Source organism: Martes martes, assembly GCF_963455335.1.
Source record: "Martes martes genome assembly, chromosome: 5".
NCBI lineage: Eukaryota > Metazoa > Chordata > Mammalia > Carnivora > Mustelidae > Martes > Martes martes.
The window spans coordinates 26,639,004-26,665,864 of NC_137892.1; the positions used below are offsets into that span (position 1 = coordinate 26,639,004).

The 26,861-nt window shown below is 37.8% G+C and overlaps 1 protein-coding gene across 1 annotated transcript; it reads left to right on the forward strand.

Moving 5' to 3' along the window:
- Positions 1-1,410: 1,410 nt before the first annotated feature.
- On the forward strand, positions 1,411-25,226 carry LOC308343273 (single-stranded DNA-binding protein, mitochondrial-like; the record flags this gene model as incomplete). The annotated part of the gene is given in 4 exon segments (XM_080804318.1): positions 1,411-1,446; positions 1,448-1,888; positions 11,472-11,588; positions 24,984-25,226. Coding segments are annotated over 4 exon segments (837 nt in total).
- Positions 25,227-26,861: the final 1,635 nt, after the last annotated feature.

A 26,861-nucleotide genomic window follows, 5' to 3' on the forward strand; every position in this document is an offset into this window, starting at 1 on the left:
ACCACTGTAGAGTCCTGAGCTTGTCTTAGGGAGATAGAAATTGTTACTCAAGGGTGCCTGGGTGGGTCAGTGAGTTAAAGCCTCTGCCTTCAGCTCGGGTCATGGTCCCGGGGTCCTGGGATCAAGCCCCGCATCAGGCTCTCTGCTCAGTGGGGAGCCTGCTCCCTCCACCCTGCCTGCCTCTCTGCCTACTTATGATCTCTCTCTCTGTCAAATAAATAAATAGAATCTTTAAAGAAAAAGAAAAAGAAATTGTTACTCAGCATCATCTGGTGATTGCTCAGAAAAATCAGGAATAGCATTACCAGATTTAACTTATCAAGAGAAACCAGAAATTCAGATTTTCATATGTATTTCTTTGAGTTACAAATATTTTCAAGTAGTTTAACAAAGTATAAAGTATAGCATGGGCCAAACAAAAACTTCTCTGAGCCAAAGTTGGTCTAAATTGGACCAGTTTTTTTTTTATGATTTTTTTACCATAATTTTATTTTTTAAACATCTTAATTTTATTTTTTCAGTGAAGACCAGTTCTTATTTTTATTTATTTAAAGATTTATTTATTGTATTTATTTCTTTTCTTTTTTTTTAAATTTTATTTATTTGTCAGAGACAGAGAGAGAACAAGCAGGCAAAGTGGCAGGCAGAGGCAAAGAGAGAAGCAGGCTCCCCACTGAGCAAGGCGCCTGATGCGGGACTCGATTACAGGACTCTGGGATCATGACCTCAACCGAAGGCAGCGACTTAACCGACTGAGCTGCCCAGGCATCCCAAGATTTATTTATTTTAGAGAGAGAAGGGGAAAGGGCAGAGGGAGAGGCAGAGAGAGAATCTTAAGCAGGCTCCATGTCCAGAATGCAGCCTGTTGCGGGGCTCAATCTCACAACCTTGAGATCACGACCACAGTCAGATGTTTAACTGACTGAGTCACCCAGGTGCCCCTGGACCAGTTTTTAATTTGTTCTGTTAAAGCAGCATATCTGTGAGTGGGCTCTATGATTCTTAGTGCTAATTATCTGCAGTCTCAGCTCAGTCTAATGTGTGACTATGATTTATGTAGAATAAGGCCTTGAAATATTTCCCTAACAAAGGTCACTAACTAAGCATCTCCTGCGATGTTAAGAAGCAAAAAGAAATCTAATTAATAACCTGATTGATTCTGGGGAGTGGATAAATAATATGCACTACAAAGTCATTTAATTTATGTGATAAAATGCACCTTGGTTCTCTGTAATCCCCTATTAAAGACAGGGAAGAAAACCATTGGAAAATAATCAGGATGAAAAAGAGACAGAGGGGCCTAGCTAGAAGCTGAACCAGCTAGAGCATCCCGTGAGGGAGGGAGGGAGCCAGGAGTTCTTCGCTAGGGGAAGACCAAAGACTAGACTGTAGGAAAAGCAAATAGAAGCCATGTTTCGAAGACCCGTATTACAGGTATTTCATCAAGTTTGTAAGACATGGGTCTGGAATAGCTAGCAGCTTGGTTCTTGAAAGATCCCTGAATCATGTGCAGCTGCTCGGGCGAGTGGGTCAGGACCCCATCATGAGACAGGTGGAAGGGAAAAACCCGGTTACGATATTTTCTCTAGTGACAAATGAGATGTGGTGGTCCGGGGAGAGTGAAGCGTACCAGATGAGTGATGTAAGTCAAAAGACAACATGGCACAGGATATCAGTATTCCACTCAGACCTCAGAGGTGGGGTATACCAGTGTGTGAAAAACGGGTCCCGAAATTATATAGAAGGGGAAGTAGACTATGGTGAACACACAGATAAAAATAACATGAGGCGGCAAGCAACAATGATCTTAGCTGATAACATTATATTTCTGAATGACCAGACCAAAGAGAAGGCATGGAGTGGACGACTCTCCTTTGGCTATTGTTTGGTACAGTCTCATTTCCAAATCATGTATAGTCTTTATAGTTCCTAAGGACAAGAATTAAAATACTCTTTTATATAAAATGAGAAAAAAGAGAGAGAGAGAGAGAGAGGGAGGGAAAAAAGGATGGTCTTGGAGAAAACGGTGAGAATAAGAAAGAATGCAAGGAAAGAGAAGGGTTGGTGATCCCAGAGTGAGGGTCAGATGTCCTGGCTAAGAGTATTAGAAGAAAACTACTTTTGCTACTTGGTATATCAGAGCTGATTTTTGTGGTCCTGGCGTGGTTAAGAGTGTGAGTTCTGTGATTCAACTGCTGACTCCAGCACTACACCCCGTGAACATGGGCAAGTTAACCTAAACTCTCTAAACCTCAGTGCCCTTCAGGGTATACAGTTCGATTATAATTTCATCTACGTTATGGTGTTTTTTAGGAGGCAAACCCAGTAATGAATTGTAAAGTACCTAGAACAATGTCTTAGATGTTATAAACCATCAACAAATACTACCATTATTACAATGTTTGAAAAGTAAGCTAGAGTTAACAGTGAAGACTTTACCTTGGTGAATTTCTTCACTGTGCTTCAGTTTTGTTTCAGTTTTGTCTCAGATTTTCTTTTTTTAAAAACAGCTCCCCGCCCTCAAGCCTCCCTGAAGACCTCTGAAGTGAAGAGAGGAATGTATGTGGGGGGGGGGGGTGTGTATGTGTGTGTGTTTAAGGTTTTTTTTCCTTTCTTTTTCTTTTTTTAAAAGATATTATTTATTTGACAGAGAGAGAGAGATCACAAGCAGACAGAGAGGCAGGCAGAGAGAGGGGGAAGCAGGCTCGCCTCTGAGCGAGACCCTGATGCGGGGCTTGATCCGAGGACCCTGAGATCATGACCTGAGCTGAAGGCAGAGGCTTACCCCACTGAGCCACCCAGGCACCCCTGTTTAAGGTTTTCTTAATGAGATCTGTCTGCAGTCAAAATGTCGGTAGTTGGTGTCACTGTGTCACTCTGTTTTGGGCATCCTCCTTCCCAAAGAATTAATCTGTGTATTTAATTTTGTAACACTGGAACCAGGGAACTATAAGATCAGGTCATTGTCTGGTAATGTTTACTTTGTCTACCAGCTTCTAGATTGTGTAGTTCTACACAGGCATTCAATTTAGAACGATTAGTTCCATGGTTAATTACAGGTCTGCCTTGGCTAGACCATTTTCTTTCTGATGTTTACTGATCCTGGCAAAGTTCAGATCACTGCTGGATGGCAGTGATGGAGCCTCTAAGTGGAATTTCTAACAGTAATAAAGGAGTTGTCATGAATTGTTAAAGAGGATTTTTTTCAGCGCATTTGTCCACTTGGTAGATTCATTAAACTCTTGAATTACTTAGTTTCCTTTTAAAGAATCTGCGTAAGCTCTCTAGAAAAAAACACTGTACTTACCTAATACCTGACAAAGTAATTTAACTCCCCAATGATATTCTATCTACCTTTGGAAACACTTTTACTAGTGTTCCAATTTTTACAGTTAGAAAAGATTTTGAAAATTTTATTTCTAGTGTGGTTTTAGGTTGATAACAAAACTGAGAGGAAAGGTTCTAGAGAGTTCCCTCATGCCCTCTGCCCACGCAATGGCATGATTTCCCTCATTATCAACATCCTCCCCCATAATGATACATTTATAAGAATTTCTGGACCTACGCTGACATACTGTAACCACCAAAGTCCACAATTTACAGTACGGTTCGTTCTTGATGTTGGTATATTCTGTGGTTTTGGACAAATGGATATAGACACATATCCATTATTATGGTATCAGAGTATTTTCAGTGCCTTAAAAATCCTTTGTGCTTCCTTTATTCATCCCTCCACTCAGCCAGCTGGTAACCACTGACCTTTTTACCTTCTCTTGTTGCCTTTTCCGGAATGTCATAGAGTTTAAATCATAAGTTTGTAGCCTTTTCAGATTGACTTCTTTCACTTAGTAATACGCATTTAACTTTCTTCCTTGTGTTTTTATGGCTTGATAGCTCATTTTGTTTTGAGTGCTGAATCATAGTCCATTGTCTGGATGCACCCCAGTTTATTTGTCCATTCATCTGCTCAAGATGTCTTGGTTGCTTTTGAGTTTTGCCGTTACAAACAAAGCCGATAAAAACAAATGCGTGCAGGTTTTTATATGGACATAAGCTTCCGACTCTTTGGGGGCAAATACCAAGGGGTGCAATTGTTGGATGGTATGGTCAGAATATGTTCAGTTTTATAAGAAACTGAAAAATTGTCTTTCAGAATTCTTTCATTTTTTAACGGTTTAAAATAGCTTTTTATTTTTCTAAAAAATTGTGAGGTTGCTTTGCAACTGAGAAGGAAGTGATGCATTCCGTCTTCTCTTCTTGTCATTTGTTTTCTTACTGTTCTCCCAAAAGGACCCAATTCCACCATCCCTGCAAACCAACGGCTGAGCCTGTGATTTGTGTTGTATGAATAAAGCATGATCTCTTTGATCTTCGTCTGCTACGTCATGATCTGCTTTCTTGCTTTCCCTTTTCATACTTGCCACTGATTTTAGTGGTTTCTCACCTCTGTGGTCCAGTTTCTAAAATTGTCATCTTAAGTTAGAAATACGTGTCATAACAGTCTATCCAAAGTATTAAGAAAAGCAGAAATTCAGTGACATGAAAGCTTGAAGAAAAAGAAAATTGACAGACTGACAATGATAGGCTTGGTTCTTGGCAGAGCTGTAGCTACTTCCTATTACCATTTTTTCCTCTTTCTATTTCAGGAAGTGGAGAGTAATCTTGGAGGTAATCATGATTTCCTTCCCTTATATTTTGCAAATTTCTCAAGTCACTTTTATACCTAATTAAACTAAAAACAAGGCTTAATTAATTAATCTGATTTTAAAGAACAATTAGTGCTTCCATAGGTCAAATTGCCAACTTCCAGATATATCCTTCGTTCCTTCTTTCTCTGAATTTTTACACTCACACACTGCCGTATGTATAGATAATGTATATGGTAAACACACATACGCACACTTGAGCCTCATTATTTGTAGATTTTGCATGTGTGTGAATTCACCTACCACTAAAATTTATTTGTAACCCACCACATCAGTATTGTGGTGCTTTTATCTTGTACCTGTGCAGAGAGGGAAATATCAGTGTCCCCTTCCCCCAGCTGGTGTCATACAAGACATCACTTTGCCTATTCCTTTGGCTCTCAGACTGTAAATAAGTGTCCATTTCGCAGTCCATTTAGTGGCAGCATGTTTCACACTTTTGTGCTTTTTGTTGACAGTTGCACTGTTTAACGTGGCCTCTGTATATAGGGCTGAAATGCTGCCTAGCATTTCTTAATGCACCAGGGCTCTGATGTGCCTCTGGCATGAGTTAGAGTGTTGTTGATCATCAGTTCACTGGTAAGGGATCAACTATATATTAAATAAGATGTTTTTAAAAAGAAAGACACATAAAATAAAGTTATGTATTGATTAGCTGAGGAAAATATGGGCAGAGGCTTGCCAGAGCCTGACCCTGTATTTCCCCCGGGAGGGTAATTCATTATTCACTAACTCATTGTCTGTGGTGACTTTATAGACCATGACAACCACAAACGGTGAGAATTGACTATATATAACTTACTGAGGTTTTAAATGTATATGTCTGTATTATCTACTCCCTATATACCTGTTGGAATATATAAATACATGCATACTCTATACACGTGTGTTTACTTTTCACATGTTCCCTAGATACGCTACCAAAGTTTAAGGATGACTGATCTATTAAGATATGGAGTTTAGGGGCGCCTGGGTGGCTCAGTGGGTTAAAGCCTCTGCCTTCGACTCGGGTCATGATCCCAGGGTGGTGGGATCAAGCCCCACATTGGGCTCTGTGCTCAGCAGGGAGCTTGCTTCCTCCTCTCTCTCTCTGCCTGCTTCTCTGCCTACTTGTGATCTCTGTCTGTCAAATAAATAAAATGAAACAATCTAAAAAAAAAAAAAGATATGGAGTTTAAGGAAATAAGACCAAACACTTTAGATTCACTTGGCTAAGAAATGTGGCCTCTCGCATTGTTTCTCCTTGTCAAATAGTGATTCTGGCCAGAGAATCAATTTATTATTTTAGTAATAAAGCCTTTCCTGGGAGTTCACCTCCCGAGCCCTGTCTCTCCTGGGCCTGGCATTTCTCATTCCCCCTTATTGCTGTCATTTTCTTGGCCAAGTCCCTTCCCATTGGTTTGCCTCAGCTGGATTTCATTTGCTGACAGTAGCTACTTACATTATGTCTTAAGCTGGGAAGTGATGGTATCAGCAGAGGCAATGAAGAGTAACCGTGCCACCTCTGGGACTTACTGGCCTTTCAGAAAGGGGGAGCCATGCCCTGTGCTGTGCCCAGGGACCGTTCACCTTCCTTCATGCAGAATTGATAGCGCTTCAGTCCCCTTGTACCTCCTCTGGGACCATCTTTGCTTTTTCACATTCAAGAAGTTGCCTTTTCCTTCTTTTCTGGGCAATGTTTTCTAGCTCCCAGTTAGAATAGAACACATAGGTACATATTCATTCGATTCTTTTTTCAGCTGTTACTGCCGCCTATGTTTTGGGCATCGTGTGAGATATGGGAACATACGACATTTCTGTTTTCCAGGGGCTTTTAGTTTAGAGTGAGAGAAAGAGTAGTTAAGCCAGGAAATAGTTAGATGATTTGAAGTAGTGATGAGTTACTATGGAAAGAAAGCAAGGGAATGGAATGGAAAGTAGCTAGGACTAGAGTGGGAAGAAGGTTGCTTTCTTAACACACTGACCAGGAAAGAGAGAGGGATTTCCTGAAAGAAAGTTGGGTCTTGGATCCAGATGTGAAGTAGTATTGAAAAGGCTTGTCAGCTCACACAACATTTATATTCATGGAGCTTTTTACAAATATCCTGTTTATTCTAATTTTACTTGGAAACTATTAACAACAGAAATCTACTCAAAGGCTTTCATCATCTACTAGAGGTAATAATTAATATATTTTAAACTTTGTCATACACAATAGGAGACAGGTGCCAGAAAATTTTGTTTGAGGAAAGAGATACTGTTTCCTACTACTGGTAATCATTTATGCATGCGCCTGTTCATTGTCAGAGAGGTTTCTGGAAAAGGTGGTTTTCATTAAACAGACTTGAGGGAATGATTGGGAAGTGGCTGTCTGGATGGAAGAATTAGCGGAGTCTGGACATGAAACTCACACTCAGATTGTAGAAAGCCATGAGTATTAAGCTAGTTTTTATTACTGTTTCTGTGGAAGTTTTTAAGAGAGGAAATAAAACAATCACAGTTGTGCATTAAGGCATTTCTACTTTGATACAGGAAGGCTAGTTGGAGGAGCAACAAACTGGAGGAGGATCTCCAAGTGGCTGTTTCAAAAGTTCTGAGAGGATGGAACATCACAGGAGAAATGAGACTGCAAAGAAGGTGATAGAAGTAGTGATATTTGGGAGTAGAAGTAAAAGGCTTAGGATTGACTTTAAGTATAAGAAAGCTAAATGATTTTTGTCTGTCTGATATGCGAACTAGTAAAGTGTAACAGGAAAATGATGGGAAAGGTGAGTCATGCTTTGGTTTTTGAGACTCTGGGACTAATCAGACGGGAGTGCTGTTGCCCGGATGATTTCAGAGGCTTCCCTTTGCATGTATTTTCAGGAGAAGACTGTAGAGAATTTGTGTCATTTTTCTTCTACATGTTAGCTAAAATTCACCAAGAGTGCAAGGCTGATTCGATCTTCAAAAATCAAATAATTATAAAACATCAATGTAATCATTACATCAGCAGATTAAAAAAAAAAAAACGCATATGATCATGTCAGTGGCTACAGAAAAAAACATTTGACAAAACCTAACATAGATTCTTGTAAAAAAACTCCAGCAGACTATGAATAGAGATGAAAAGCATTTCCTCTACAAAAACAGAACAAATACCTGTAGTTAACATTATCCTTAATGGTAAGAAACTAGGTGCTTTTCCCCTAACATTGAGAACAAGACAAGGATGTCTTCTTTCACGAGTCCTATTCAACATCATACCAGATGTTTTTAAGTAAAGGCGTAAGACAAGACAAAAGAAAACTGTCCACAAATTACATGATTGTCTATATAGAAAATAAAATAATTTGTAAAAATACTCTTGGAACTAATAATTGGTTATAGCATGGCTGCAAGATACCAGGTTTATAGACAAAAGTCAATTGCTTTCCTGTGTACTGGCAATGAACAATTAGAATTTCAAATTAAAGACCTAAAGTGTTTATACTAACACCCCAAAATTATGTGCTTAGATACTAATCTAACAAATGTTGTACAATATCTGTTTGTGAAAAACTGTGACGTTCTGATAAAGGTCCAAATAAATGGAAAACTATTCTATGTTTGTGATTAGAAATACTCAATATTGTAAGACGTCTGTTTCTTCCTAACTTTAGACACCAATTCAAATGTCATCCCAATTAAAATCATAGCAAGTTGTCTTGTGTATGTTGCTCACCTGGTTCTAAAGATTATATGAAAAGGTGTAAAAGGACTAACATTATCTGACATTAAGACTTGCTATAAAACTGCTGTAGTGAGGACAGCATGGCAATGGGGACAGAATGGACACACAGATCAGCCGAAAAGAAAAGCGAGCCTAGAGAGACACCTGCCACATGCAGTCAGCTGTTCTATGACAAAGGAGCAGCAGCAGTTCACTGGAGAAAGGATAGTCTTTTAAAGAAAGGATGGTGGGTCAGCTAGACGTCCACAGGCACAACAACAGCCAAAACAGAAAGAATATAAACACAGATCTCACATCTTTGACAAAATGTAACTCAAACTGTATCATAAACCTCAATGTAAATGCCAGACAATAGAATTACTACAAGATAACATAGGATGCAAGGTCTGGGTGACCCTGAATTTGGTGATAAGTTTCTACATATGACACTGGAAGTATGAGCTATGAAAGAAAAACAATTGATAAGTTGGACCTCATTCAAATTAAAACCTTTGCTCTGTGAAAGACACTTTTGGGAAAAGAAAAAGATACCCACATATTGGGAGAAAACATTAAAAGAAAAAAAAAAGTCAACAACAACAAACCCAAAACTGATTATGGACCATGGTTTGGAACTATATACAGAGCACTTATACCTACAAGTTTAATAATAAGGGGAAAAAAATTTCAGATAAAGGTAGAAGCTCTGAACGGACATCTTACTAAAGAGGTGCAGATGGCAGATAAAGATGTGAAAAAACTTCCATCAAGGAATTGCAAAAATGAAACAAAATACCAGGACACATCTATTAGCATTAATAAAATCCAAAAAATTAACAGTACCAACTGCTGATGAGAATGTAGAGCAACAAGAACTCTCATTCACTGTTGGTGGGAATTTAAAATCGTACAGCTACTTTGGAAGGCAGTTGGAAGGTTTCTTACAAAATTAACCATAATTTTGTCATAGGACCCAATTCTACCACATACTTACTCAAGTAGGTTAAAAGGTTACATTCACACAAGGATCTATGCAAATGTTGATTGCAGCTTTATTTGGAATTGCTGTGAAGTGGAAGAAACCAACATATCCTTCTTTAGGTGAGTGGATAAAAAAAATTCTGGTTCATCCCAATCATGATTAAAAAAGAAATAAGAAGAAGTGAGGTAGGGGGGCAGGGTGGTTCTGCTGAGTGGCAAAGTCATGATCTCAGGGTTGTGAGATTGAGTCTCATGTCTGTCTTTGAGTTCAGTGTGGAGTTTGCTTGGGATTCTCTCTCTCCCTCTCGCCCCATTCACACATGCTCTCTCTCTCTCTCTCTCTCTCTCTCTCTCTCAATAAATAAATAAAATCTTAAAAAAAAAAAAGAAATGAGTTCTCAGACCATGTAAAGGCATGGAGGAACTTTAAACACATATTGCTAGGTAAAAGGTGTCCATCTGATAAAGTTACGTATTGTATGATTCCAAGTATATGACCTTCTGGTAAAGGCAAAATTGTAGAGAGTTTAAAAAAAAAAATCTCTCGTGACCAGGGGTTCAGGCAAGTGGGGTGGGTGACAGGTGGAACACAGTGGATTTTAGGACAGTGGAACTGTTGTGTATTATACTGTTCTGGTGGATTCATGACATTTTACCTCTTCTTTAGTACTGTGTAACACAAAGAATCATACTGTAAACTGTAGCCTTTAGTTAAAAATAATGTGTCAGTATTAATAATGTATCAATATTGGTTCATCAGTTATAACAAATGTGCTGTACTGAGACAAGATAGGAATATACAGGAACTATGAGAAGTCGGTGGTGGGGGGGTATGGAGATTCTGTACTCACTGCTCAATTTTCTGTAAACCTGAAACTTCACTAAAAAATACTCTGTTTTGGGGCAGCTGCATGACTCAGTGGGTTAAAGCCTCTGCGTTTGGCTCAGGTCATGATCCCAGGGTCTTGGGATCGAGCCCCGCATCGGGCTCTCTGCTCAGCGGGGAGCCCGCTTCCCCCTCTCTCTCTGCCTTCCTCTCTGCCTAGTTGTGATCTGTCTGTCAAATAAATAAATAAAATCTTAAAAAAAATACTCTTGTGATGTTTTTAAAAAACTGATATTAGGTACCTAATAATTTCATTCCGTCTTTGACCATTTGGTGTAAATAATGAAATCTAATGATGAAACTGACCATCAACAAGTGCTATATAGAAATACCCAGATGCCTTGTGAATATCTGTGAAGTAATTAGTTGGGGTAAGTATTGACTGCAGTGGTCCATTGAGTGACCAGAAAGTATTAGAAGTTGTGCAAAAGCAAGGGCGCCTGGCTGGCTCAGTCAGTAAAGAAAACATAGATTCTTGATCTCAGGGTCATGAATTCAAGTGTGACGTTGGGTGAAAAGAGTACTTTAAAAAAATAAAATAAATAAAAAAAGTAAAATAAAATAAACATACTAGAATAAAATAAAAGAATGCATCAGGAGAGACTAGTGGTTGCAGAGGGAAAACAGCATATGTCTAGACGATAGTAACTGTGTCATGGGACACTCTACAGGCAGCCACTCATGATAGAGGTAGAAAGCTTAAAGTTCATGAAAGTTAACATTTTAGCATAGGATGGAGGTAGAAAGTTGAATGTTTGATGTTGACTTATAATTGCCATCCATCAGGGATCAAAATATATTTAGTATCTTTAAGTAAAATTATTCAAAACACTTTTTCCTCCTTCGGTTATAATGCTGATTACTATGTCGTACTTTTATTTGGGTTACAACCTTCTAAAAATAGAGTGCAGTTTTATCATTTAAGATAAAGCTATGTATATATTTGGTGATTACTAATTAAATACACAGCATTAATTAATGAATCATTGAGATATAATCGATATGACTTGAACCCAAACTTTTGAACACAAATGTCCTGTCACTTGGATGACCCATGCTGTCTTTCACTTTTTAATGACATAATATTTGAATTATTTTTCTAAGATTTTTCTAGAATATCTGTTACTTGAAAAAAAAATTATTGAACAGGAATATGTAGAGGATATCCTCATACACATTAAAGTTTGCTCAATTGGCCTTTTTTAAAAATGCAACTTCACTTCTACAGATCTATGGGATATTAATTGAATATCTAATGAATATTGATAGTGATCCACCCAAAAAATTAGTTCAGGTGATTACAGTGAGGCAGAGCCCCAGAGCTGAAGAGGTGAAGAGGACTCAGGTAATGAGCAGGGCTCTTGGGAAGGCCAGTTGCAGGATGAGAGAAATCTAAGTAGTGGAAGAATAAAGCTTTTGTGGGTATCTGACTGCTAATTAACCTACTGACAGTTAAACTAAGAGGAAACAAAATTTAGAAAAGAGGCTTTCCTGCATTCAAGGGACTTTTGAGAGTTTTAGATACTTTTTAAGACTGTAATTGTTTGTTTTGTTTGTGTGTGTGTGTGTGTGTGTGTTTAACCTGTGAGATTTCACTGTTCAGCTTGACATCTAAGATGCCTATTTGCAGTATATTAAAATTTAGTATTCAAACTCTGAACGTCTAAACTTTTTTAGGATTGTTCCAAATTAATTTCAGCATGAGCGTTGTTTCACAGTATATGAACTGCCTTCTTCTTCTTCTTCTTCTTCTTTTTAGATTTTATTTATTTACCTGACAGAGAGAGACACAGCGAGAGCAGGAACACAAGCAGGGGGAATGGGAGAGGGAGAAGCAGGCTTCCCGCAGAGCAGGGAGTCCGATACAGGGCTCCACCCCAGGACCCTGGGATCATGACCTGGGCAGAAGCCAGACGCTTAACGACTGAGCTACCTAGGCACTCTGAACTGCTTTTTTGCTTAGAAAAAAATTTCAGAATGCACGCCTCACCATCTCTACCTTTGTTGCAATTAGGACATTGAAAAAATTGCTTGGATTTAGTTCCTCAGGGACTTCATATTTAATTCTAAAACCTAATGAAAGTGTATCATTTAAAAATAACCATACTTAACACCTATTACGTCTATTTCTTTTGTGTAAGTTATAAATATACATTAAGAAATTCGCTTCTATTTTTCTACCTTCACTAAGCTCTTGACTGCGTTAGAGTAGTAATATGCCTTCTTGGTTCTCTCTCTATCCTCACTGTTGTCACAATACTGCTGCCCATGTCCTCGTGTCAGTGACTGACACTGTATTATGCAGGTCCAAAAGGAAAAAGAACTTCAAATAATCTGCACAGACCCAAGTGCTGACACAGTTTTCATCCACTGTCCTCGACCCAGACTCTGGAAGTGCTGGCTGCAGAAAGCAAGAATACACTAGAATTTCCACTTTTCCTCCTGAACATCACACACATAATATTACAAACCAAAGAAAGATAAATTCCCAGCTTGCCATTATTTCCCATTGGCATTGCTCTGGGAGGTTTGAAAGGGATTCCCTGTTAACCTAACAAAATCTTCTCATAAAAGTATAAAGTCTCATAAAATAAAAGAAGACATTTCAGTAAATGATTACTTGATTTGAACATTACGTTTTTCTGATAGATTGTTGGGTTTCCTTGCATTGGTAACTGGTAGCTGTTGAAGGGCGAGGATCTGAAATGCAATTCTAATTTGCATAAGTCACCGAGAGAGTTCTGTCATATTCTCCCCCAAATCTATTACTGAATATATTATTAAAATTCTTGTACCTCCGCATTCTCTCCCGGACCCCCACAGAGTAGAAGATTTATTAAGGAGCTTTTAAAAAGTGAGCCTACTTCAAGGCCTTGATTATATCGTGGAAGAGAGAGAAAACAGAACGCGTTAACCAATTTTCCAAAAAATGTTCAAGTTGAGTAGCTAGGCCAGTGTGGAGGTGATTGTCATGAGACATCAAGGGGATTCGCAGCTGGTTTGGGGTGTTCCTGAAGCATTTCTCAGAATGATTTTAATGAATTTAGAGACTTCTGAGGGAGTCGTTTCTTCAAGACATTTTTTGTTCCTAGAGTGAGCTGTAGCCAGCCATGTGTCCTGGAGCCTTGGAGCCGTTCTCATTAAGCTTGCATCAGAATCACTTTGAAGGCTTAGGAAAACAGATTGCTGGGCCTTAATCTTAGGGTTTTTTGTGAACTGGGTGTAGGATTGGGGCCTAAGAGTTTGCATTTCTAACAAGTCCCCATGGGATGTTAATGTTACTGGTGGAAGGATCAAATTCAACCATTAGAAGTGACCAGATAATCTGGATTGCAGCAGACTTGCAGCTTCTAAATACTTTTTTAGCAATATCTTTCTGAGAATTTCTTGAATTTTCAGTCAGCTCTTTGGCTTCTGTCTATATCCTCTTGGAGTAAAAAAAAATCCAAATAATGTGGCTGCTAAATTTCAATCCTTTTCATCATGTCCTGGATTGTTAAGTATTTGAAATTATTCAGAAATACTCAATGATTCAGTCCAGTGTTTTTGGCACCAACAGAAATGGAATGCTATTAAAAATTACAGTTTTTAAAAAGTCAGAAATATAATATTTTTCAAATTAAGGTTTAGGTAATTACCACTCCTACACCTGAAATTAGTATTTCATGCTTTTGGATGAAATAGATTCCAAATGAAAAGCTCAGCCCTCTCTCTCTGTGCCTGTTAATACACACTGATTCTTTCAAGACATAGAATTGGACTAGCTTCAGTTAACATGTCTGAAAAATAATGACAATTGACCTACTCCAAAAAACATTAAATAGACCAAATACCCTGATGTTTCCCCTGATACTCACTCAAAACCCTTATCCATTTCTACTTTATTAAAAAAAAAAAAAGCCAGTGATGCTTGGAATGGGCTGATTATTTAATTTCAGGTATATAGGGGTGTTATACACAAAGATTAAGACCTGTCTTTAAATATGTTTTTGTTACCTCTCCTTGGAGTACTGCCTCCTCCCACTTCCTAAATGTGCTTACCAAGTATACACCACATCTCTTTCTCCCCCTTACTCTATTGTTTTCTTTATCATTATCCTACTTGTTACTCTTCAACTTTTGCAAAAAATGGAAGATACTCAAATATATTTTTGATGAATGTATACGTGCACATGCCTGTCTTGCCCGTCTGTTTTTAGAAGGTAAAAACATCTGATGGCAAAGGTATTCTCTTTTCAAAGGAACACGTGCCATGTGACTTCTAGAACATGTTGGATACTTAATAACCTTTACATCACCGTCACCGATATCACCGTCACCGATATCACCGTCATCAATCATGGAAGCTGTCTCAGCACTGATTCAATTAGACATAGATTAAAAAAGGATCTTCTCTTATGTCTCTGTTGGCTATTCAGCCCTGACGGTTTCCCTTTTAAAAATACATCTGCTCTCTTTCAAGTAATTTTCGTGTGCCTTTCATACCTCTAATGGCGGTACCTCCAGATTAGCGACAGAGAAGTTAATTGAAATGAGCTAGCGCTTATTGATGAAAGTAAGCATTGGGTTCAGCATGAGGATGTTAACCTATTTCCACATGGCTAACCAGTATTGCACAAAAGTAAATCATCATTGAAATACAGCCATTCTCTTAATCATCTAATGGTTCTATTACTTATATACAGACAAATGCACACAGGACACCCCATTATCTTTAGAAAGGTCACTTAGCAGTCATTAGAGTCGAGTAAATGAGGGTTATACTGTCCTTCTCAGCACCATAAACTTACCTGCTTATACACAACCTATAATTCTAGAGCAAAAATAGAAAACACAAAATAAGTTTCACAAAGTAACTCTACAGTGGTCTGTAACCAGAAGCCCCATTTGTCCCTTTGAGAAGCTGCAGTGTTTTAGAACCTGAAAAATCTATTGAATTAATTTTTGACTGTGGAGAGTTTTGTTCCAGTGGAATTGTATGTGGCAACATTTTATGTAAAAGAGATAAAAGCATCTGTTGTGAACGAAGCCAGGTTGGGGAGGTTGGCTATTTGAACTGCTTTTCACCGCAGACACTCCAAAGGGATCTCCACAGTAAGCCCAGAGATCTCAAAGCTGCATGAAAACCACTGTATTTGAAGGTTAATCCATGGACTATTTTTTTCCTCCAGACTTTTTATCACTATGTAACATACTACATACAATATTTTATATATATATATTTTTTACTTACTAATGAACTAATTTACATTGGGGTCTGTATTGTATCAAGAGGAAGGACTTTTTTAACTGCTTGATTCACAGTAGATATTCAACAAATATTTGCTGAATGAATGCATGCATGAATGGACATTACTAGAGCGAAAGAATCATGACAGGTCCCCAGGATTATAAAACAAAGAAAAATGTAAGACAATCACTGATCCAAAAGGACACAGGAAGTAGTCAAAGCCTATGAAATGTCCGTAAGAAAATATCTAATAATATAGAGCCTGTACTTATCTTTTTACTATTCAGGAACTGAGTACTAAGGTCATTCAGACTAAGGGAAACTGGAGCTAGCTGATCAAGAGAAGATTCGGGGGGAAATGACTAGATTTAAAAAAAATTGTTTAGATCTTTTGGGTCTTAGTTTCCTTATTTAAAATCATGTTTTCCCAACGAGGTGACTACTTAGATCTATAGGCATTTGGGCAAGAAGGCATTTTTGAATGGATGGTAAACATCTGAACTAGACAGGAGGCCGTCTTTCTCAAAATTTGTTGTGGGAACGTGAAAGTTAAGGCTATTTTGAACTCAACACTCTATGACACAATAATGTGGCTGCAGTTTGAATTGGACTGAAGAGATGAGATGGAAGTTAAAGAAAATTTAATAGAAGTAGAATTAACTACATTTTTCTGTCTCAGTGTACATAGATACGCATAAGGGCACAGGTTAGATGAAATGATAGAGCTTCACACCACACACAGGTGCAGCTGTGGGCAAGTCTTCGAAGCAGCCAACCAAGCGGGGGTTACCCTCCATTTTCTTTATGTTAACTCTTTTATGTATGATTAAGAAGGGTACAGAAAAACGTATATAACAAAGTTGGCAGCTCAGTGACGTTTTGCACAGTGAATGCACCCACATAAACCACTACTAGGAATAAGGGTGGGGAGTATTAACATCCCTACAGAGCCCTCTCCAGCGCCCCCTGATACCCACCCCAGATGTTACCCACCCCAAAGGCTACATGTATTCTGACTTCCAGCACAATCGATTACTTTGGACTCATACATTAGAACTGTATTCTTGCTTCTTTCACTTAACATGGTATTTATGTGATTTATAATATCTGTAATTGTAACAAGTGATATGTTTGAACTTAAACTTACTCTTTTCTGTCAACCTCATCTTTTTTTCCCTCATTTTTCTTTCTTACTGAGTAATCATTTAAAAATCATGACTCTTTTTAGTTATGTCTTCTACATTTATTTAGTGACTAAACCCTAAATCCTGGTCTTAAGCACGTTTCGGGATTCCTTCGCATTCTTAAAAATTGAGGGTCCCAAAGATCTTCTGATAATGCAAGATATGTATTTTGATATTTATGCTATTACAAATTAAAACTGAGAAAGTTTTAAAACACAGGAATACACATATATCCCATTCTTCACCAGAGTAAAGATGATACCACATGCCATGTAACCTCTGGAAAATCCTCTGAATACGTGTGTTGAACACGAGAGCAAGTAATCAAGTAATATCTTAGTTTCTGTGAAAACAATTGTCACTGCACAGAGCTCCTGAAAGGTTCTGCTTTGAGGACTTCCATTTTTGGGATTCAAGGTGGATATATAATTTATCAGAATCTGCTATAGATTAGTATTTTTTGTCTTATTTCTGCTCCTTGTTCGTGGGCTGGATTCAGTGACTCACTTCTAAGGAATAGAAAGCAGCAAAAGCCATAGGTTGTCAATTCCACTATTAAGTTATAAAAAGAATGTAGCATGTGTTCTCTCGCTCTTGCCTAGAACCCCATGCCCTAGAGGAAGCCAGTTTTTAAATACTAAAGCAGCCTGTTGGAAGAGATCCTATGAATTGCTTGGAAGGAGCTGGTCCTTTGTCACTTGAGCCTTGAGATGAAGGCAGCCCTAACTCAGCCTTGCCCGCAGCCTCCTGAGAGATCCTAAGTCAGTATCTGATCACTAAGTCATCTCCCACTTCTCACCCACAAAAGCTACGAGATAATAAATGTGTGTTGTGTGAAGTTGCCACATTTGAGGGTTGTTGTATAATAAGAGATAACCAGTACATTTTTTTCCATCCTTTATTTTCAGATTTCTGTGTCTTTATAATTAATGGCATTTTTATGCTGTGGAATTGTAGACTTGTATTATTCAGTCATTTGCCTATGTAAGTGTATAGCTGTTGTCTTTCTCTTTGTTTTCATTTTCATACACTTGCCTTATATTTAATTTTAATTGTCTCATTTTAGATTATTTAATTTTTAATTATATTTTATTTGCTTCTATTTGTGTGTTATTTATTAATTGTTCTATTTTCTTAGTGGTTACCCTAGAAGTTATAACATACATAACTCTTGCAGTCCACTAAAAACTCTCAGATTTATCTTTTCACCAATAATTCCAAAACCATAGAAGATAATAACTGTTTACTTCCTTTTGTAGTCCCTTTGCCTGTGTTTCAGTTGTATATGCATTTAAAATACCATAAGAAATTCTAGTCGTGATTTTGTATGACCCATATTCATTATATTTACTTAGCGTGTTTATCCCTTTCTTTGTCGTTTATTCCATTCTGGATTTCTGTGTTCCCAAATTGGATCATTTTTCTTCTGCTTTAAGAACTCTGTTCTTTTTTCTTTTTTTCTGGTGTAGGCTTTCATGTAATAAATAATTCATTTTTGTTGTTTTAAATTGAGCTACTTTTATCTTCATATTTCAAGAATATTTTCAGTGGAAATCAAAAATTTTTTGGCATTTATTGTGTAATCAGTGTATTAAAGGTGCCATATCAACAGACAATGGAATATATTTTGGCATTCATCTTTATGTAACTGAGTCTTGTTGCTGCATTTTTTAATATACTATACCTTTTCTTTTTTCTCTAGTTGTTTTTAAGTCTGTCTTTTTAGTTGTGTTTTTCAACAGTTTTACCAAAATGGGTCTTTGTTTGGTTGGCTTGTCATTTATATTGTTTGGGTTACACCAGATTTCTTGAATCTGTGGGTAGGCACTACTTTAATCTGATTTGGAAAATTCTCAAACACAATGTTGCTTCAGCCCCATTTGCTCCTTCTTCTCCTTCTAGAACTCAAGTTACTTCCAATTATTGAATCCCGCAGTTCTCTCAGGCTCTGTTCTGCTGTCACACCCCACTGTTCTTTGTACATCATGTGGATCTTTTCTTTTGATTTATATTTGAGTTCACCAATCCTTTCTTTTACTCTATCTAATCTACTTTTCAAGTCATCTGTGAAATTACTAATGTTAGATATTTTATTTTTCAATATTTCAATGTCCATCTGATATTTTTTTACAGATTATACTTTTCAAATTTCTATTGTTTCATCCATTTTATCCTTCTGGTTTCTGTTTTCATGAGCTTATTAATCATAGTTATCTCAAGATGATTAGCATATGGATCATTTGTGGGTCTGGTTCTGTAGTTTTTTTTTTTTCTTCTTAGTAATTGTCCACATTGACTTGCCTCTTCTCATAACTCTTAATTTTTTCATCACATTCCAGATATTGTGTATGATAGAAATGTAGAGGTTTCATATGAAGAATCTCCTACTGGAAAGGTTTTACTTTATCCTGGTGAAAAAACCAGAGTTCTGGTGTTGAGTGGGCTTTGAGAGGAGACCACCTCAACTTAGCAAGGACTGAGTTAGATCCAAGCTGCTTTAAATTTTAGTAAGACTGAGTTTATTTATGGTTCACACTTGTTGCCAGGTTGTTTTATACTCACTTCTGGTGAATTAGAAACTTAGTTCTGCCACAACTTTTGTCATATCTCTTTAGCTTCCTATCTTGTACAGTTTTAAAATTTGGCACTGTTTATTTGTCAGAGAGAGAGCGAGAGCGAGAGCACATGCACACAGGCAGGCAGAGTGGCAGGCAGAGGCAGAGGGAGAAGCAGGCTCCCCGCTGAGCAAGGAGCCCGATGTGGGACTCGATCCTAGGACACTGGGATCATGACCCGAGCCAAAGGCAGCCGCTTAACTGACTGAGCCACCCAGGCGTCCCTAAAATTTGTCACTGTTTATAGGGGAGGATACATCAGATGTCTGACAACCTTACATTTCCAGTTTTGTTACCACTGAAATCTATTGTTTGCCTTTTGCTTTGGTTAAGTCTCTATCTTCTCAGACTATAGATTGTCTATGATTCTTAAATGTCCCTAGGGAAGAAGAGCTATTGCTTCTCAGCCTACTTAAAATTTTTCTCAACCCCAATTTAGTCTTCATTGTTTCCAGGCCTTTTAAGGCTTTGAGTTGTTTGCAGCAGTAACACTTTGTTGCAGTGGTTACATTTACCCCAAAGCAGAAGCTGCTAATATGCCTTCAAATACAGATTTTGTTCATTCTCAATTTCTCTTTTCTTTCCAGGACTCTAATAAAATGTATTACTGTGTGCTGCTTGTTTTGTATGCTCCTCTCTTTTCTCTGACCTGTGGTCCAGATTTGTGATACAGTACTGATCTGCCCTTACTTCTCCAGACTCTGAATCGCCTTTCCTGCACTGTCTAATTTAATGATAGGTGCATTGGTAAATTTTTTAATCGAAGTTGTTATTTTTAAAGTTTGGGATATAGGGATAAAGCAGCTGGCCTGTGATTCATTCATTCCCTTTACTGGGGGAATACCTATGGAGAAAGGAACAAAAGTAGCAAAGGTAACCTAGTCTAACTGGGTAACCTGGACACTCAGGTCAAAGGACTCATGATATTTACTAGACACAAGGGACTTTATGTCTAAAACGCCTTTCTCTAGCCAAGGATAACCTATATAAAATGGAATCCAGGATATAAAATACTGCCCTGGAGAAAAATCACATAAGTTATACAGCTCCCTAGAGTGTTATATGAAAATGTATGTGGTTTGAAATGCTACCTACTATGTGAGGAACCCCATGAATATCACGTAGAGGCTTCCTCTCTCTGAGCTAATGGTTCATGTCTGACACGGAAAAGAAGGACCTGCAAAGAGTCATCATGGATACCCCAGGAGCTTCTTTTTTCTTTTGTCTAAACCTTTTGGTTGCTTGTATCCTTGCCTCTGTTTAGCAAAATTTGATGCTGGATGGCATTGCTGATTCATTTGATTCTTAGCTAATAATCTGATTCTTTGTAATTGTTGTGTAGTTTTCATTTGCTTATTTTTTGGTGACATAATCTAGTTTATCATACATTTCCTTGGTCATATTAATCACAATTATATTAAAGCAATATCTGGATTGCCTGAGGGATAGCTTCTATTATCTCTTTGTCTGTACTCTGAATTTTGAGAATTTTTCCTGTCTTTTAGCCCACCTGGTAGTTTTGGATTGCATGATAGACATTATGTATAAAAACTTGAAAAAACTGTAAATGCTGTTTTGTTCTTAAATTTTCTTCCAGGGCGCTTGGGTGGTACAGTCAGTTAAGTGTCAGACTCTTGATTTTAGCTCAGGTCATGATTTCTGCGTTGTGGGATTCGAACCAGGTATGGAGCCTGTTTAGGATTAGCTGGCTCTCTCTGCCCTTCCCCCGCCCATGCGCTCTCTCTCTCTCTCTCTCTCTCTCTCTGTGTCTCCCTCTAAAATAAATAAATCTTTAAAAAACATTTTTTTTTTTCTTCTAGAAGGAAGCTCTAGTAGGACTGGTGACCTTATGCCTTTCAGAGACTGGGTTGATTTATGGCTAAGGCTGAGTTTCAATGTTGTAAGAACTGAAGTTTGCTTTCATCCCATAGTGTAGTCTTAGAGGGGAGGGGTCTGAGCTGAAAGCCAGCAGTATTTCTGAAGCCCTTTCTCCTCAGGCTTATACTATAATTTTTAGTACATAACGCTGAGACTGCAATGTATCCTGCTTAGTTTTTCAGCCTGATTTCTTAATCTTTTACCCAGTTGAGGTGGGAAATTTTGTTTTGATTTTTTGTTATGTTTAATAATAAAGTGGTTTGGTGAGGTTTGGAATTTTCAATTATTTCTTTTTAGAAAGAGAAGTTAGAACATGCATCAGTCTCACACAGTACATTATCACTCTTGATTGCTCTCTTTACACCTTAACATGGGCCCTTACTTGGGCAGTGTTGGGAAGAACATGGATACCAAATGCCTTAAAGGAAAAAACAACAGAAAAAATGTTCTCACCTAAATCCATTTCCTCCTTCCTAGGATTTTTGACTCAGTAGTTTTGGGTGGAATTTTCCCTCATGCCTCTGAATAGTAGATTTTAAAACTTTAGCCCATTTTAATAGTTGTTCTAAGTTGGAGAGTTTTTTTTTTTTTTAAGACTTTATTTGACAGAGAGAGATCACAAGTAGGCAGAGAGGCAGGCAGAGAGAGAGGGATGCAGGGTCCCTGTTGAGCAGAGAGCCCGGTGTGGGACTCCATCCCAGGACCCTGAGATCATGACCCGAGCCGAAGGCAGAGGCTTTAACCCGCTGAGCCACCCAGGCACCCCAGTGGGAGAGTTTTTATGTTACTGGCTTTTCAATCATAGAAGTAAAAGACTAGATCGTCTTCTTTGGAGTAAGGATTGAGTCTCCAACTATGCTAGATATTTTACTCAACACAAAGAAATGGGAGAAAGTTGTCTCCTTTCACAATAGAAAAAATTGGGTTGTAATCTTTTCCTAAGTTGAGCATATTTTCATTGTAAAAGAACAACAAAGTTGTCTGATATTTTTATTATGTTTCATAGTAAGACTATCAATGTGTCTAATGCCACATAGTAAGAACATTAAGATGTATAATGCCACATTTTTCTTTGTGGTTGCCATCTAGAATATATTAGGTTGAGGAAGAATGAGAGAGGCAGTGGATGCTAGAAAAACTAAGTGGCTGTACATTTATAGGGCTTATTGACTGCCCTTCCAAGTGGTCAGGGTTTTATTTCATAGAAAATGAGGAGTTACATGACTCACATAAAGTTAGGTTAAGATCATAAAACTGTAATCACTCTGTGGCTTAGAAAGACACGACTTTTACAAAATACAAAGAAAAGGAGAGTGATATTCACGTTGGAGAAATTATTGAAGAAAGTGTTGCAGTAGTTGCCATAAGTGAAATTTGATACAGCGCTGAGTAAAAGTGTCACCCGGCATAGAGAAGATGAAACGAATTTACACGATGCTTCAGGAGAGTAGTCAGTTGGTCTTAATGACATGTTGGATTTCGAGAAGAAAGATATGGGAGACAAATAAGACACTAAACTATGTAATAAGCTCTTCTAATTTATGTGTTCTTAGAAATTCACATATAAAAGACAGTCGTGATCAAAGCTACAATCTCAAAGTCTGTGAACATTCCGTTATATGACATTAAAGGAAAAGATGGGAGGGAAGGGGGTTCTTTTATAGAAGAAACGCGTGTTTGCGTAAAAGGCCAGAGTCTTTGTACTGAGTCGTGGATAATGCGGTCGACCAAGAGAAGTACTATCAGCACAGTGGAGGCCTGTGGTGCCTGGTGAGTGGACCCTGATGAAAGCTGCTCATCACTTCTCTCACTGCCTAATGACTTAGCCTCTGATACAAAGCCAGCTAGCGCTGGGGAGTCATCAGCTAGGAGCTACGGCCAGAGAACAAGACAGATGGAAACTACGAAAAGATGAAGCCTGTGCCTTCTCAGCTGCATTCCCTATGATGTCAGTTTGATGTGCTAATTCTGACAAAACAGCTAACATATCAAACCAGAGCTGGAGAAGGGAGCGACTGTTCTATAACTGTTCTCATGTTTATGGATAAAATGTAGTCATTTCTCTAGAGTTCCAAAAACTTAGAGCTTATGGGAGGAAATACTTAAATAATAATTTTGTCTGAAGTAATGACAACTAATACTTATTTGCTAAATAAGAATTTACCCTATGGGAAAAGTAGGTTTTCTAGTGCAGGGAAAAGGTAATCAATGGTTTGGAAAAGTCAGAAAATTGTTTAAGAATAGTTGGCTATACGTTTGGAATTATAAATCTTACATTACAGCATTCCTGTAGAATTCACTACACCACGTGGAAACAGATAGCTATATGTTTGTAGTTAGGAATCTTCACTACAGAATTCCCCAAAATGAATTCCAGATGAATTTTGAACCTAATGGGGAAAAAGATACTCAGAAAAAAATTGGGAGAGTATGTTTACAATTTTTGTGTAGGCAGACCTACACAAAATACGCAGCAGATAATAGCCATACAGTTAGTGATTGATAAATTGACTACTTATAAATTTAAGCTTTTAAGCCACAAGAAGAACCAAAACTAAGTTAAAAAGAATTGACAAGGTAGGAAAGTATATTTAAGCATTTGTAGTAGATAATTATATTCAAAATACAAAGCTTCTACAAATTAATTAAAAAGCAAAATATATAATCTAATAAAAAGTGGCCAAATGAATAATTAACAAAAGATTGAATATAAAAGGTCAACAGACATAAAGGGTAATGTTCAACCTCAAATATAATCTGGGACAGGTAAATTAAAATAAAGTTGGATAGGGGTGCCTGCATGGCTCAGAAGTTGGCCCTCTGACTCTTTTTGGCTCAGGTCATGATCTTGGAGTCGTTGGTTCAAAACCTATGACAGGCTCCATGCTCAGCACAGTCTGTTTCTCCCTCTTTTTCTGCTCCTCCCTCCACTCTTGTGCACACACACTCTCTCTCCCAATAAATAAGTAAAATCTGTAAAAATAAAATTAGATAGACCTAACATTTTGTAAATAATACACAATGTAAGTGACATGACGGCACAAAAGAATTCTTTTGCACCACTGGTGGTAGTATAAATCACATTGGAAGAAAATTTTGGAGAACTGATTTATACTGCTGCTAATGATCCATCATTTCCAATTCTTGGTATTCACTGAAGAGAAGTATTCAATCATGTGACCAGGTGACATGTACAAAGATGATTATTGATGCCATATTTATGAAAGTAAAACATTGTAGGCCATCTAATTATCCATCAATATGGCAATGAATGTTATAGAGAAATCTCAAAAACTTTAATGAAAAGTTGCAAGGTGATATGTGTCTATTATTTACATGAAAAGAGCTAACACAAAATCGTGTGTGTACATGTGTACCTGTATATAAATGTGTGGTATAAAGTCTAGAAACAATCACTAAACAATTGATCATAGTTGCTCTTGGAGTAGATTAATATTGGAAGTGAAGGACAGAGAGAAATAGATGTTTTTTTTCTGGATTGTTTAGAATTTTACCACGATAACATATATATTTGTGTAAATAAAAATAAAAAATAAAAATGACGATTTGATATGTAAATATCATCTATAGATGAGTATTTCACATCTTCCTGAAACTGTAATTATAAATGAGTTAGGGTTAGTAGTCAAGAAAGACTGAGGTTTAATGTTCTTGAAGTTGAATATGTTTTTTCTGTGAAAGGTGGAAATGAGGCTGTCTGCTATCCTATTTGGTTTTGGAAGTTGGAAATGATAAGGATAGCACCTTGAGAATAGCATCTGACTGCAGATCAGTAACCCAAGAGAACACACATATCTGTGTGTGTGTTTTAGATTGTTCAGGCTACTGGAACAAAAAGAGCATATGCTAGTGGTTTAAAAGGGACAGTTATTTCTCACAGTTCTGGAGACCGAGAAGTAAAGGTTAGGGCACTGGCAGGTGTGGTGTCTGGCAAGAGCCTTCTTCTTCAGCAGCTGTCTCTGCAGTGTCCTCAGATGGCAGAATGGGTGGGCAGCCTCCTTGGAGTCTCTTACCTAAATACGCTGATGTCATTTGTGAAGGCTCCACCACCATGAACTAATCACCTACCAAAGCCTCCATCTCCAAATACCATCATATCACATTAGAATGTCAGTGTACACATGTTGGCAGGATGCAAATATCCAGACAGTGGCTCTCCACATAAGTAACAATACCTTGAACCATGTTTCCATTATCTTCACTTAACCTAAGAATTAAACCCATCTCCTTGACTCTTTGCCCTCTCTTTCCTGAAAGCCATACATGCTCACCTGAAAAATGTGATTATTAACTGAAGTCTCAGGCATATGTACTAGTAAATATCTCAGCAGAAGAAAAGAATAAAAAATTAGAACTAAAATAATTTTTTAATAAAATCTTGTTTTCTAAATTCACCATTTTACCTGAAACATAGTGGTGGGTATTCTAGGTAAGCACACCTGAACTGACCCCAGTGGATTGTCACAATATGTCTTGATCTTGCAAAAAAAATAAAAAAAAAAAGTTGCTTTTTCATCTGCTATCTTATTTCTGTTTTGGAAAACTAAACTAGATTTTATAGTACCTGAAAAGTATCTTTTTCATGCATCTTTTAAAAATGACCACATCTGATTTTATCTTACTGTAAGACGTAACATTCCAACTACTAAAGGAGGTAGAGAGTCAAAGAAATGATCCGTGTAATTGAGGGAACAGTAGATTTAGTGTGATGACTAACCCGAGTCAAGGTTTTGCCACTGGAATTAGTTAGGTTTACCTTCTCAGTCCTCAGGATGTCTGGTGTGTTCTAGGTGACTGATTGAAGACTTACAGCAGTAAGCACAACAGAGCCCCTCTTATCCATCTCAGGGATGTAGTGTATGGGCATGAGTCACCATGAAAATGGTTTGGTGGGTGGAAGGGCTGAAAAAACATTTTGTAGCAGTTACCAGTTTTTCCCACTATTACTTCTCTCCCACACTCACCTGTAATCTGCTCGAGGGTTAGAAACCAGTCTGATACTGCTCTCTGTTGCCTCTCTTGTGCCTGGCACAGTGAGGCTCTCAAGAAGGATTTGCTGAATTAATGAAATGAAGGGCTCAAAGTTGTGGAATCTATTAGATGATCATGAGATGGCCAAAAATAATAATTTGGCCACACCCTGGGAAGGTAAATCCCTCTCACTTGGCTTTATTTTCCTTAGTATTGGGGCTCCTGGTTGGCTCAGTGGGTTAAAGTCTCTGCCTTCGGATTGGGTCATGATCCCAGGGTTCTGGGATCGAGCCCCGCATTGGGCTCTCTGCTCAGCAGGGAGCCTGCTTCCTCCTCTCTCTCTCTGCCTGCCTCTCTGCCTACTTGTGATCTCTGTCTGTCAAATAAATAAAATCTTAAAAAAAAAGTTTTACTTTCCTTAGTATAGAAAATACTATGAATGGTGAAGAGTTTAAGATAACTCAGCCACAGTGGGGCAAATAACTTTAATCCCTAGAAGCATTCTTTTTGCTCTAGCTGGTTTGCTTACTAACCAAAAATGACTGACTTGACATGATTGAAGGCAATAATTAATTATTCCAGTATTGATTTATTGGTTCATGCACTCAACCCAGGCTCTGGCAGAAGACCAGATCTTTTACCCTTGGGTTCCTGATCTGGAAGTGTTTTTGTTAAGTATTCATGTGTGAGACTACTTTTTTTGGAAATTGGGACTACTA